Source organism: Phyllostomus discolor, chromosome 1 (assembly GCF_004126475.2).
Source record: "Phyllostomus discolor isolate MPI-MPIP mPhyDis1 chromosome 1, mPhyDis1.pri.v3, whole genome shotgun sequence".
Classification (NCBI taxonomy): Eukaryota; Metazoa; Chordata; class Mammalia; order Chiroptera; family Phyllostomidae; genus Phyllostomus; species Phyllostomus discolor.
In genome coordinates, this window is record NC_040903.2 from 194,369,411 (window position 1) to 194,384,923 (window position 15,513).

At 40.9% G+C, this 15,513-nt stretch overlaps 1 protein-coding gene across 15 annotated transcripts in view; it reads left to right on the plus strand.

Annotated features, from left to right (window-relative positions):
• Positions 1-15,513, plus strand: part of SIPA1L1 (signal induced proliferation associated 1 like 1) — a 421,848-nt gene that overhangs the window by 321,610 nt on the left and 84,725 nt on the right. For all 15 annotated transcript variants that reach the window (XM_036011668.1, XM_036011659.1, XM_036011652.1 and 12 more), the window contains one exon: positions 8,467-8,641. In XM_036011668.1, coding sequence (XP_035867561.1) covers positions 8,467-8,641 — 175 coding nt within the window. The remainder of the gene's footprint in view (positions 1-8,466; positions 8,642-15,513) is intronic.

Here is a 15,513-nt window from a genome sequence, read left to right on the forward strand (position 1 = left end):
TTCTAGATATTAAAAATGCAAAGAAATGAAAATATTTAGAGTTCTGTATTTAAAAATTTAACCTTCAAGTTATTGAAGTTAAGGGAGAAAGCATCTAATTAGCTGTGCAATATATATCTCAAGAATAGATGTAAGGAAAAAAGTGATGTTTATTTGATACTAAGTAGCACTCATCCTTTGATTAAGGACATGGGTAAAATTCTTCGCTGACTTACCTTAATTCATTGCCCTGTTGCATTATTTTATTGAGGATGAATGAATTTGGCCAGCCACCTTCCCCTTTGATTTAGGCAGCTACATTTAAAGTATGAACCATGGGGTAAAATATTTTCTTAAAACCCATTTTCAATGAAGCTTTGGCAGAATAATTACCAATTCTGAAATTTTAATCTTTTCTTAGATTATGATATCAGCTAATGCTTGTTTAAAGTTAAGATGGTTCCAAACAACTCATAGGCCCGTATGCACACTATCAGGAAGGAAATATACGTGACAGCCATCAGGACAGGGAAAGAGGGCAGTGGCATTAGCAGCCTTGTCTTGTCTCTTCACAAGTGATGATCACTCTGTACTGGCTCACCCTTGCTCTTTTCCCCGCCGAGGCTGGGCTGGGTGACTGGATGGAGTCCTTTCAGTGGCCAGATCCCTTGGTTATCGTGACTGGTAGCACAGCACTGGAAGTTGTTTGGCTGTGGCGGGGCTGCAGTTTGCAGTGATGGAGCTCAGCATGGCTGAGACGTGCCGTGAGCCTTCTTTGGTTCACAATCCAAAAAGACAGAATAATCGATTGCAGATATTTCAGTCTTCTTAACTTAAATTATGGATTGTATTTTAAATCCAGCTTTAAAAAAAAGTTAAACTAGTTTTCTTTTCTACAGGACTTACCTAGTCATTATCTTTAAATGGTCCAAAAACCAAAGTAGCCATGATTGTACATCAGGTGGTCCCGTTTCTGCCTCGGTCCCATCTCCTTCCCTCCCCCTGGCCACCACTCTCCTTAAGTATACCTATGTTTCTCTGTGCAGGTGTCGCCAGTTACACATGCGCAGTCTCATCTCCCGTTTTCTCATACAAAATACAGCACACTGTGGACACTCGCGTTTTCACTTAGTAATATATTTTGGAGATCCTTCTACATCAGTACATAGATTGCTTTTCTACTGTGTTTACTGCTGTACAATATTCTATCATATTGCTATACTGTGATTTATCCCATCAGTTCCCCTCTATTGACGGGCATTGGGGTTGATTCCAGCCTTTTCCTATTACAAACAGGGCTGCAGTGAAGGGCCTTTCCCTGCGTGATTGAAATTCATCTCCATGTCAGATCACAACGGGTACATGATCAGTTTAATGCCCAATATGAGGATTTTTATCTTTGTGAGAAATTGTATAAAACATAGCATTAGAGAAGATAGAGAATATTATTGCGTGTATAGAATATTTCCTATACATTATGCCACAGATAAAAATAGATTAGAATATGTCTGCACATGTATAAATAATTTTGATGGCATCCCTGTCAGAGTTTTTAAATAAATTTTCTACCCAGCAGCCATATGCCATTTTTAAAAGCAATTTGATTTTTCTTAGTAATTTCCAATGAGGATATAATTTTCAACTAGCATTTTTTGTTGAGTGCTACAAAACAACACTGAATTTTTTCTGTGTCTTTGACATTTTTTCCAGAGGACAGTATAGTGATGAATATTTAGGAAGTAATTAACAGAGTTACGTGTATGGAGAACAAGCCAAAATAAGTGCTATCAGTGTGAACCATGGGGATTTTAACAGAACAGCCAGGGGCTGCAGTCAGTGATGGCACAGCTTGTCACAGACTAGCCCACCCACTCAGAATAACTAGAAGCACTAGACAAAATATTAAAAAAAATAAATTTGTGCTTCTGGAAATAGGGAGTACATATATTTTTCCCTGTTTTTCTTGCTACATACAGCTAAAAAACCCTTGCACATGGTAATGTACAAAGTGAATCTGCAGAGGGGGAGAAGAAAACAGATTAGGTAGGGACCCGAGGATGTGAGGAATAACCCAGTGGTCATGCATGATCAAAACTGAAATACAGAGAAATTTCCTGAACTTGATTTAAAAGTAAAACCATAAAAACCTATAGCTTATATTATCATACTTAGTGCTGAAAAACTTAATGGGAACAGAAATGTATACTGTCACCACTGCTATTCAGCATAGTACTGGAAGTTCTAGTCAGCACAATAAGGCAAAAAAGAAAAAAGAAAAAGCATGTAGGTAAAGGAAAGGAAATAAATATAAAACTCCCTATTTCAGATAACATGGCAGTCTATGTACAAAGCACCAAGGAATCTACAAAAATTTCCCAGAACTATAAGGAGTGTTCAGCTAGGTTGTATGATTCAGCATCAACTCAAACAAATCAGTTAGGTTTATATGGTACCATTTATAGTCCTTCAACAAAAAAATGAAATACTTGAGTGTATATCTAACAAAATATACATAGGACTTGTTTCCTGAAACTGATGAAAGAAATCAAAGATGACCTCAGTAAATGGAGAAACATACCATGTTCGTGAATTGAAAGACTCAGCATACTAATGATGTCCATTCTCTCCTAATTGATACAGTTTTAACACAATTACTATCAAAACCCTAGAAAGATTTTTTTTGTGCTTATAGGTAAGATTATTCTGAGCTGTATATAGAAAGGCAGAGAAACTGGAAGAGCTAAACCAATTTTGAAAGTGAATACAGTAGGGGAGATTATTCTGCCTGATTTTAAGAGTTACTGTATAACTACAGTAATCAAGATTGTGTCTTATTATTTATTGGAAAGAAGGACACATGGATCAGCGAGACAGAATAGAGAAACCAGAAATTGTGCCACACAAATGTAGCCACCTGACTTAATAAGTGTGTGAAAACAATTCAGTGGAGGAAGGATGGGCTTCTCAAACAAAGGTGCTGGCATTTAGACCTTCATAGACAAAATAATGAACTTGACCTAAACCTTACATGTTACACAAAAATTTACTCTGAAGGATCACTGCTTGAAATGCAAAATGATAAAAACAATTTTGACAAAAGCATAAAAAATCTTCGGGACCTGGGTTTTGGTGAAGAGTTCTTAGATACAACACCAACAACTTTATTCAGAAAAGAAATAATTGAGAAATTAGAGTTCATCAAAATTAAAACCACTCTGCAGTGCTTCTTTTCCTTGAACATTAAAGGAACATTGCTGATTTGTGTGAGACTTAGGGCTTGAGTCCAGCATAAAGCTACCGATAAAAAGTATTAACTTTCACTGATTTTATGGCAGCCGCAGAAATAAAAAATAGAGGTCAGGGGTGACTGGAGAACTCGGATCTGTTAAACAATCAAATCGAAACTCTAGAGCTGAAGAAAATAACCAAAAGTTAAAATCTCAGTAGATGGGTTTAAGAGCATATTTGACACAGCAGAAGAGAAAATTGATGAATTGAAGACTGGTTATCAGAAAAAATTTAACTGAAGAATAGGGAGAAGAAAACATAAGAAATACAGAAAAGTGTCTAAACTCCTCTGAACCTCAATGGAATACATACATGTAATTCAGTTCCCAGGAGAAGAGAGGTTTTCAAAGCATCATTCAGTGAAAGAATCAGTATTTGAACAATTACTTACAGAGAAATTTCCAAAACTGATGAAAGACACGATTTAAGATAGAATCAAGGAGCTCTGCTTGCCCTAAGTAAGATAAATACAAAGAATCAAACATAAGCCCATCATAGTAAAATAAAATATTGCTGAAAATAAAAGAAAAAGAATTTTTTTAAATTGCCAGAGGAAAAATACCTCCAATGAAGAACAGTGAGACAGACAATTGACTATTAAAATTAGTATTTGCTGGCTCTAAAGCATGAAGAAAAGGTGGAAGTCAGAAGACATACCCGGAGTGGTGAAAGAGAATAGCTCTCACAATGAAGTTTACACGACAAAAACATTCTCTTAAAAGGCAGGCAAAACTAATTTGTCATGTGAAAACATAGAACAGTGGTTGTTTGAGGCTTTTAGTTAATGCAGGGATGCGTGAGCGAAGGAAACCAGGAACCTTTTGGGAGAATGGAAATGTTCTGTTCCTTGATTGTGGTGGAGGTTTATTAAAACTCATCAAATTGTATGCCTCAAACAGGAGCAGTTTGCTGTTCAGAAATTACATCCCAATGAAGTTGACTTGAAAGCTAAAGGCAGCTTCTGTGTTTGGCTAAGATTAAGAAAGGGACTAGATTTACCCTCCCATCTGAAACCACTTAGAAACTACACAAAACAATAATATAGTGATTTGTATGGAAGTGGACATCAGGCCATGAAAGACGGTGATCTCTGGGAGCTGGGGCGCCCAGCCGAAGCCCAGGGATCTCCCTGAGGTGACACTGAGATGTGAGGCCAGTGAGGTTTGGGTTCACAGAGCTGAGCACTGCCAGGTACCTGGTGGAGTACTTCCTCCACGTGAGGAAACTGCCTAAGGCCAGGCTAAGACTCACCTGAAAGGTTGTGAAGGGCGGATCCTCAGAAACTGCTCCCTCCAGGCAGACTGGAGAGCCTCCGAGAGTTCTCGTGGCCTGGGGTTGAGTCTGAATGGATTTGCTGCAGTAGCGGGGCAAAACTATCCTCAATTTCAACTTAGCCCTGGTAGGACCTAACAGCATGAAATGAAAGGATCAAACTATCTCCAAAGTGCAAACTGCTGTGCAATGAAACACTTCATAGTGACTGTTTTGAATTTCTAGGTTAAATAAGGCAGTTTGGTTGGTTGTGTGAGAACGGTAAGAGCTGGGTTGTTCTCACGGCCTGTGCCGCCCCGGCGGCCTTGCTGTGGCTGGGATGCTGGGCGGGGGGGGGGGGGGGGGGGGGGGGGGGGGGGGGGATGAAAAGGCAGTACTTCTGGAGCGGTCCCTGAGTACTTGGTGATTCCCATTGGTTTCCACCGGGAGTCACGAGGGGACTCCGACTTCACGTCCATCCTTCCAGGAACTCCGGGCTGTGTAAGTCAGATTGCAGTTGCTGTTTCTCTGATTTGCTGTTTAAAGCACCTTTTTTTTTTAAATGAAAGGAAGAGCAGCTTTATGTGTGTCTGTTCCCCACTGTGGGAGTCCACGTCACTTTCGACGGGCGTTGAAAAACGCTTTGCTTTGTTGAGATTCACCTTCATCTCAAATATAACCTTAGTCCAAAAATCAGGTAGAATAATTTTCCCCACTTTATTCTTTCTAAATATTCTTTTAGCTGTTCTAGTTCCTTTGCCTTTCCTTATAAATTTCAGAACAATCTTGTCTATAGTTTATCTGTAATAACAAAAGTCATCCCTTTTTCTAATACGAACATTTGTTGAGTGTCCAGACACTTCCATCAGTGCTCCAGGTGAGTGGTGGGACTACGCAGGCATGGACTTGCGTAGCATGACCCCAAGATTACCTGAAGCAAAGCCCTAGAGTGGAGAGAAACCCCTCCTGTGTTCCCAAGGTGGCTTCTGGTACCACCACAGCTCTATTTGGAGCCTTGCACGAAATGTTGTATGTCCACAAACATGAGCCCGGACAGATGTGCATCTGTGTGTCTCAAAACCCCCAAACGTTAGCTCTAACTCCGTTTACATTTGTGCTTTCGCCTGAAATGTTCCTTATCACGTTTATGTAACTCCTCCTCAACAACTTCTCATATTCTGGCAGGGAACGTGGTTGCTAGCTGCAGATTCTAGGAGCCCAAGTTCAGAGAATGCCACCTACCTTGATTTAATTGCAGTAGAAACTCAGGATGCAGTCATGTTGTCACCTTAGAGGATGGAGCAGTGACATTTGGCACAGTTTCAAACCGGAGGAAATTTGACATTCTAAGAAATGTCCTAATCCTCTCAAAGAAGCCTTCCTTTCACGACCAGCAAAAACTTTTGTTCTCCTGTCTGCAGGTGGAGTTCCCTAGACTATGGCAACTCAGCCCAAACAAAACGGCACTCAGTCTCATTGTCCTTGGTTTCTGCTTCTCCAGCGGTTGTGGGAAGTTTCCTTCCTTATCTTCTCTCCTCTGAACTCCCTTTTTCCCCCTCTTTCTCTTTTCTTTTTTATGAGTGATTCCTTTAGAATGCTGCACAGTGAAATCGTATGCCTTTATCTAAGGAGTTTTAAAAAGCCAGCCACAAATCCAGTGTCACTGATGCTTTCTGTTGAACAGGGCGACTTTTGTCTCCCATTGTTGCGCGAGAAGGCTGATCTGGGAGGCGCAGAGCCAAACAGCAGATGACTCGGGGCCTCTTCCTTTCTCTGGGCTGCCTCATCTCCATGGCCCCCCTGCAGGGAGAGAGCAAGGGCCTGGCTGGATTGAGGACTTCCTTTGTAGTACACGCAGAGCTGGCCACTACTTTCTTTCTTGTTGAGACCTGATAGGGTACTCCGCGTAATTCTAAAGCCAGGATGAAATCTCTACCTGTGGGAGTTCTGCTCTAAGCATTCGCCGCACTCAGACGTTTGGAGCAGGCCGGCTGAGATAAGGCTGAAATGTCGGTGGTGTGCGGTGGGTTTTACTCCTTTACTTTTGTTTGGTTTTTCCTGCATGTGGTCTGCAAAATGACTGAGTCCTGAATCTGTTTTTGTTAATAATCACAATGGAGCCACAATAACAGAAGGTTGTATGCTATATTAAAAATATTCCAATATATCAGTATATTTGCAAGTTTCAACCTTGGAATTTTACCTCCTGCTCCCTGGAGCAGGCCGGGTAGAGTGCAGAACTTCTGGACAGCCCTCAGATCCGCGGGTCATGTAAAGGCTGCTGAGCCACCTGGTCAACTAGGAAGCAGGCAGCGGAGGGGAGGCAAGAAAGATCCTCCCCACCCCGTGACATTTTCTGTGTTACCACTATTCGTAAACATTTGACTTGAAAGGTTGAAAAGAGCTGTTCAGGTTCACAGTCCCTTGTATAAAATGTGAAGAGCTGGATATGTTTCAGAATTCAGAAATGTCTAGGTTTTAGCAGGGGGGTAAAATGCACATAGCATATAGTAATGTTCCCAGTGGGATCGGGGACAGCACCCCACAATCAAACAGGTTAATATTTCTTCAGGGGCAAAAATTGAATATTTACACAAAGAGGAATAAAGTAAAACTATTTTTTGCCAGCTCCTGTCACGTTTTGCTGCTAAATGTGTTTGCTTTAAACTTGGTTTTTATCTTTCAACTTTTGGGTGGTGCCTAAGGGGCTATGTGTTGCGGTGGTAGGAGAGGAGCAGGACCAGCTGCGCTAAGGCCTGGCTGGTGTGTTCAGCAGAGCCGGTCACAGGGCCGGCCCTCGTGACCGCGTGGCCCTCCCTACTGGCTACTTTCTCCTCCATCCTCTTTGCTTTTCTGTCAGACAGGAGTGATATTTGCTTTATGGGCTGTTGTAAGGATAAACTAACGTTAAACAGGAACATAGTGATTGACATGTAGTGAGTGTTCATTAAATGCTAGGGATTACAATTTTGCCTCGTCCCTCCCCCTGCCCGTTTTTGGGATGAAAATGCACTGGAGCGCCGGGTGGCGGTGCCTCTAGGGGAAGGGGCCTCAGCGGCATGGGTGGCCCTGGTTTCACTGCAGAATCAAAAACTCCAAATTTCTGTATTGAAAACTCGTTTCTTCTTAAATGACTAATACCACCTTAAAATTGGTTTGCAAAATGATTAGACTTTTCAGTGCTGAATAAATGTTTTGATTAACAGATTTAAATCTCCTGAATGCTTCGTTATAACTGTATCTGCAGAAGGAATATTTACCCCTCACTGATTTGCGTTTATGAGGCCCTCTTACAGTTTCTATCCAGTCCCCCATCTTTTAGAAAAATATTTAAAAAGGGCATCGTCGATGAAGCTAGCGCTCTAACAAAGATATAACTGAGGTTTATAATTTAGTATATTAGAAAAATAGCATTGGAAGATGTCTTCCAATTTTACAAAAACAAAAACAAACAAAAAAAAAACACAAAAAACCCTGCAAGGACATTAGTGAGCTTTGTAGGGCAAAACAATGTATTTTAAAGCATCTTTGGTAAAGTAAGCTTCTGCTTTTAAATTTGTAAAGGCCTTCCTTCTAAAAGTTGGGGCAGGGAATGAGGAGATCATTGAAAAAGAATTGTCTTTTGTTTATAGCCTTATCTTGTACTTTGTAATCCATCAACAGAAATTCCCTTAAGTATCAACATCTGTTCTAATGATGCATGATCTTCACATGCAGGAGATTTTATTTTTCTGGCCTTTTCTCGTAATTCATGAAGGCTTGTAATTACAGATACTTGCTCCGCTGTATTGTTTGGAATAGAAACAGAAGAATTAAAACAGAAGGTTTTCAAGAGGCTAGAGATGTTAGCTCTTTGGTGGGCATCTGCTCTGCAGGACTTGGTAGCACTTAAGGGGGCTGAAGTGGATGAGCCTCTGTTTATTTGTATCGTGTTGCCTGCCTTCACAGCTAAACTATCAGCAAAAAGTCGGCATCATGTACTGCAAAGCTGGACAGAGCACAGAAGAAGAGATGTACAACAATGAATCAGCCGGCCCAGCCTTTGAAGAGTTCCTTCAGCTGTTGGGAGAACGTGTTCGGCTCAAAGGATTCGAGAAGTATCGTGCACAGCTTGACACCAAAAGTAAGAAATACTTACACCCCCCTACTGGGTTTATTTTCCTCCTGCTGTGTTGACGTTCACCTGCTAAACTGCGCTGCCACTTGTCGCAGAACACTCCCAGTGATGGAGGAGGGGAAGCCAGAGAGGGAGGGATGTGGCTGCAGAACAAGCAAAGGCCATAACCAAAGCGGCGAGGGTCAGACTACAAACCAGTGTTGTCAGAGGAGTGGATGGAATACAGCAGTGGGTGCAGATCTGCTTCTTGGACAGTGTGGCGTAAATCTCACTGTATGTAGCTGAATGTTCAAGTGATTAAAAACTCTAGCAACTTATGACCATCTGGTCGTAAGCCCTAGAATTTTCAACTTGCATTAATTCATTTCATGAGGCTCATGTTTCTCCTTGAGTCAGCCTTTGCATAGTTTTTCTTATTTATTTTTGTATTCTTTTAATATCTAGGAAGTTTTTGTTGGCTTATTTTCTATTATTATTGTCCACCATCAAATCTCTAAGAAAATAGGCTTCGTAGAGTCAGTATTAATTTGGCTCATAAAATGTGTTGATTAAAAGCACAATAATGAAGCAGTCTGTTTATTTACTGCTCATGAGCATGCAGGATTGTCCACGCTCAATGCCCAAGTCATTAAGAAAATAGTTGAGTTCACAGGTACCTATTTTGACTAGAGGATGTGGACTCCTGCTGCGCGGCTACGTGGGAACAATTTTAAGATTTGTCTCCAGATCCATCCATTGACATCTCCGACCTTTGTCTTTGAGAGGGTCTTTGGATTCACACATCCGTATTGCAGTCTGCAGTAATCTCTCTGATTTTCCGCACAGGAAATTAAATAAGAAGTTGAGTCATGAAAACAGAAAAGCATTCATAAACTACTGCAGGGAAGAATTTCCTGTTGCCATGGTTTTGCTGTTGCCGACTTGGAAACGACATGCGAGGGAGACTGTTAAAACCCATAGATAGCCTAGACCTTAAAATATTATTTTAGCGTTCCATGCTCTGCTTGCAGCTGCACACAATTTTAAATCTCAGTATGTCCTTTAAATCTCAGTTTGTCCTCAAACTCCTTTTGTCCAGATCTTCTGACATCTACTCTGCACAGACCATTCTTGTTGTCCCAGTTTGTTGTGTCCTGTGAGTTGTCATCACCACCGAGAGCTATCGGACGGGTCGGGGAAGAGAATGCAGTAAGCACCCTGATTCTGTAAATGAACGGCCACACTGGGAGTCAATAAGATTATCTATTATTTGTGTGTTTACACATTCCCAGCCCCCTCTTGATGATGAAAAACAACGTGACAGAGGTATAGCAAGGCCATACTTAAGCACCATGGCACCGAGTAAGGTAGCAGAATAAGCAAAATAATCATTCTGTGGTGGGCGTTTTGCCTCAATATCTCAGTGACTGTGAAGGCTAGAGGGGTGTGACCCTGGACGGCACAGGTTTCTAGGTATTTACTACACTCAGCAGGGAATGGTTCCTTTTCACTAACGTGCTCTCCTTTAAGGCTTCTGGTGACCTTTCAGAGCATAGCTTTGGAGAAGAGCTCATAGTTTTCTGTCCCTTCCGAGTGCCAAGTTTCCTAAAGTGAATGAAAAGTAGGAAAGTGTTTTTATTCTAAAGCCCTTTAGAAGACAGTGTGTATATTTATCTCTCCTACTCCAAGTTAATAGGGTCACAAACTAGAGGGGACCGTTAGTCTCATCATTTAAACAGGTATTAACTGATAACAGACCACAGAAATAGGGACCAGCCAGCCTCCGCACACCCCAGCAGCCCCTGACCGGCCACGGCACACCCAGAGGTGAGAGGAGACTGCTCCATGTGCTGTGAGGCAGTATCGCCACGGTTCCTCTAACTTGATTTTTGTGTCAAGAAACTTTTCTTTCAGTGTAATCCTTAAAAAGAGAAATGCCTCCCAGAACAGGCATTCCTAGAGAAGGAGGACATCTACATGTGACAATGTAGATGCCACTTGGGTCTCTGGATTTGTAGTTTTTATCAAATTAAAACATTATTTGCATTTCTCAATCTGCATTTCTCTGTTTTTTCTGCCTCCCCTTCCCTTAATTTTTAACTGTTTTTTTCCTGTTTTTGTTTGCATAATTCCTATTAATATATATGCAAATTCACTGTGTTTTCTTTTCTTCCACAGTGTCTTAATCTGCTGTTAATCCAATTCAATGACATTTTCACTTAGACTATTGTAATTTTCAGTTACGCTTAATTCTATTTTCTTATATTTCCCTTTTTCTCTTCATTAGGTTCATATTGTCCTTTAAATCCTTGAACGTATTTATAATAGCTGCTTTTGAAGTCTTCGTGTGCTAATGCCATCATCTCTGCCATTTGGAATATTCCCCTGCTTTTGAGTTAGATTTTTCTGCCTCACGTGTGTGGTTATTTTTGATTGGATAGTGAACATTATAAATATAAATGTTTAACTGTAGAATGTATGGATTTTGTTATCTTCTTTTTTTTCCATTTTTTTTAAAGATATTATTTATTTTTTTTTTAGAGAGGGAAGGTAGGGAGAGAGAGACAGAGAGAGAGAGAGAGAGAGAGGGAGAGAAAGAGAGAAACATCAATGTGTGGTTGCTGGGAGTCATGGCCTACAACCCAGGCATGTACCCTCACTGGGAATCGAACCTGTGACACTTTGGTTCACAGCCCTCACTCAATCCACTGAGCTACGCTAGCCAGGGTCTGTTATCTTTAAAGAGTGTTGAGTTTTGTTCTGGTAGGCAGTTAAATTACTTCCAGAACAGCCTGATCTTTATGAATCTTGCTCTGAAGCTTTATTGAAGCACACCTAGGGCAGCCTCTCCTCTCTGACTGATTTAGCTCTCCTGCTAAGGCAGGACTTTTCTTGGGTGTGAATACCTGCATATCCAATGAGGTGTATCTACTCTGGTCATCCCCATGTGAGCCATGAGAATTGCTTGCCTTACAATTCTCTGGTAGTGGTTCTTTCACTAATAGTTTTTCTTTGCATTGCTTTGGAATGTCATTCTATGTATATGCAGTTTAATGTGCAGCCTGCATATTGTGGGGGACCCCTGTGCAGATTTGAACCTCATCCTCCTCGTTGGTACTATACAAAGCAGGTATCAGCCACCACCGGCTTCCTACACACCAGTCTATTTTGGCTCTCCCTGTCAAAGCCCTGCTCTGTGCCATTGTTCCAAAAGTACCTCCAGATTTAAAGCCAGGGAGAATCGTAGGGCTCACCTTTGATTCTCTTTTCTCAGGGATCACTGGGCAGTGCTGCCTTTGTAAAATGTCTGAACAGTTGCTTCAGATACATTGTCAACTTTTCTACTTACTCACAATGGGAGAGCAAGCTCTATAGTAAGTACTGCCGTGGCAGGAAAGGGAAGTCCCTGATACTTTTTACAGATGCCACCTCATGTAATCTCCACAGACCCTGGTAGGTATCAGTTAGCCCCATTTCACAGATTTTTTTTTTTTTTTAGATTAACCAACAAGTCAAAGGTTAGACAGCTAGTAAGCGTTAGGGAAAACGAACAGGTCCTAGTGGTACAGTTAAGAAGTACTCAGAGAAAGCATAATGTAGAATTAAGGACAGCGAAGCCCAGAGCTCTGCCTTGTGGCTGTGTCTTCCATTCTCTCGGCCCTTGGGCTAAAAATACCCAGTTCATCTCCTGAGATAGTCCTCCTTGCCCTGTATTATAACTGTATTCAGATCCTAGTGCTTTGGTGAAGGAGGGAGGGGCTCAGGGAAGGAAGAACTGATGGAATTATTCAACCATTTCTTCTTTTTCCCCTTTTTTATACAAAGTCCATTTTCCCATCTCAGAAATAAGGAGTTCTAACAATTAAGCTACAAATGTGTCAGGGGTTGGAACAGTTCGATAATGAAGGGATTCACAGTAGTGGATTTTTTGGTTACTTTCCTTGTTTCCTTGTTTGGATGACATAATCCCTATAGATACTTAACAATCCACTCACACTGAGGTAAATACAAAAATAAACTTCCCACCAAGCCATTTGTTATTTGAAAGCTGGAGACCACCCTCATTTTTATCCGTGAATATGGATTATTATTTTGGAAATTCGTTTCTGCCTGAGGCTTGTTTGTCAAGTCAGCACAGAGGAGGCTGGGAAGCCCTTTGTTAGTCATTCCTGCAAAGCCTTCGTTAATTTGCTACAATATTAGTGAATGTTTGTTGCTTCTCCCCTCTATTGACAGTGTGTGTTGCTAAAAAACCATTGAGATTCAGGGTCTTAGAAGACACTTAGACTTTTCATAAAGAAAACAAACCCTTCTTTATTTGGAATATCTAACCTTTGATAAGGAAAAGGATGAAACTAGCATCTTTCAAAGCTTTGCACATGACAAGGGCTACTTGGCGTCCCAGAGACTAATGAGAAAAGGAGTCTTTTTTAGCCTCCTAACTGTGAATTGTATTATAGTGTAAGGTTCTTTGTCTTTAAGTGTTCCTGAGATGCACTTGGCAAAGAAATTAAAATATATAAAAGGCCCTACTTAAGGAAACGATGCTTTTTACCTGCACAAAATTCTAAATTCTGATCTGCACATTTCTTGAATATCTTTTATGGACTATAGCTTTCCATGTACATTATTTCACTTAATCCTCAGCACAGTGAGATTACACAGGAGCAGACAGGTAAAGGGACTTGATTGTGGTAATTTAGCAAATGATGCTACTGGCATTCAGATTCAGATCTTTTTACTTCCAAGTTGGGAATCCAGGTCATTGCAGCCATCTTGCAATTTGAGCAGTAGGTAGAAAGTAGTAGTGGCCGATTCCTAAGTGTCAGCCTCACACCTTCTCTTGTCCTTTCCTCTCAGTTTTGAGAAGCCTGGAGTCCCAGGCTCATTCACATGCACACTCACAGATCCGTTGTACTGACAGAGTATGAGTGTGCCTGTCGTGGAGAAGGGTGGTGCAGACTCTGCTTAATCTTATCCTGATGACATCGACGTAAAGTTAACTCGTCTCCTGGTCATGGCTAAAGGTACACTGAAAAAATATTAGTGAATCTGGTAGATGGAATTCAGGTGTAATCCCTGACTTTCCCACATACATCACTGGTGAGTGAAAGAAAGAGTATCACAGAGCAGAAGTGTGCCTGCCTCCTCACAAATGCGGGCCAGTGTTCCCGGGATCAGAGCGTGGCCCTGGCTGGGTTTCTGAGCGTTGACTTCAGACCCTGAGGCGAGGTTGCATGGACGGGAGCTCTGGGGGTCTGCAGTGGACAGCCCCCGGGGGTCAGCTACCTATCGTAATGTTTCAGACTGTGGTATGAGTCAGATCCACAGCCTCTCTGATTTTAGTCTTGGCACTTGATGTGTTTTCCAGTGGCCAGGGCATTAATAAACGGAGCTTAAGCTTTCTTTATTCTGTTGACTTTATTACTCTACATGTGTTTATTTAATGAGATTACTTTTCTCCTTGTGTTCACAAATATTTAAAACTAGGAACTTTCCAAAAATCAGTTGCATAGGCTTGGTTTCTTTCATTTACCTTTTCTTGACTTAGACATATCCATTAGTAACCAGCAAATGGCTATATAAAAGTCTAATTAGCTTTTGCCTGATTCAGATTCATACACATAGACTTTTATCCTCCAAGTTTTAGATTAACTAAAAGCAAAAGGGCTAGCCTGAAGAGAAGTCAAGGATGAATATGACATTGACCGTATCTGAAATCGTTCTCCAAACTTATTAACCTGTTCATACTGTCTTCCAATGGAAATGCCCACCGAATGTGTAGGCATTTTCACTTATCTGTACCTTTCAAAGCAGCTAAGAAGAATATTCTCATCATTGCTCAATTACTCAGTGTCATCTTATCATCTAGTTTGAATATTAGAAATTTTACTTCCTATGGCTTAGCATAGAGTGCTGGCCTTATTAGTGGAAATTAACCACTTGCAGGAGGATGACTTGGAGGCAAATGACACGATTATCAAGATGACGCACATGCTGCCCGGACTTACTTTTTAAGTTTTAAAGCTCCATGCAGCCATGAAGGATCATTATCGTCTTTTCATTCCTCTTCTACAAGCATATTTTCCCTTAAAAACGAACTCAATATACCCTCCATACAAAGAAAAAAGGATTCTTGTCATTTTTCTGATTGTCATTCTGTTAAATTTTTCATGGTTTCAGAGTTTTAAGGTTATTAAAAATGTAATAACAACATCGGGTGCCTTATTCGTTAGTGAATATAGTAAAACTTCATTTTCCGTTCTCTCTGGTAAAGCTTAGCAAATTCTACTGTGTACACAGTAATTTCAGGATTTGGAAATTCCTTTCTGAAAAGAAAGGAAAGTTTCATTGTTTTGGCCCTAGTTTCATCTTTAAAACGTTTGCAACTGTTTCCACACTGTTTAAAATCACCAACCAAACTGGGGGTTTTCTGAGGTCTCCCGAGAAAGGCCGGTGACATGGCACACGCCACGTGGAAGGAGGCGGACGGAGGGCGAGGAAGGACGCGAGCAGAACAACAGAGCACCCTCAGGGGTGTCTTCCTTGCACTTTCCCCTCGGGCGACGTTTTCCTCTTAGAGCTAGACATGTAAAGCAGAGTGTCTGTCTGAAATGAGTAGTGGATGACAGTTTTTTTTTTCCTAGTTCATTAATTTTGCTTAAAATTGACTTGAACCACATGTAAGTACATGTCAAAGCTGACACATTCACTTTAAAGTTTTAAAATGTACTAATTTGTTCTAGAGGTATTTATAGCAAGGAATCTTAGCGATAGATAAGTTCTTCAGACTGAAGACTTGTCTTAAATAGTTCAGTTATTCATTGTAGTAATTAGTAGGGGTGTGTGTGTGTGTGTGTGTGTGTGTGTGTGGTGGCAATAATTAACATTTAGAAGAT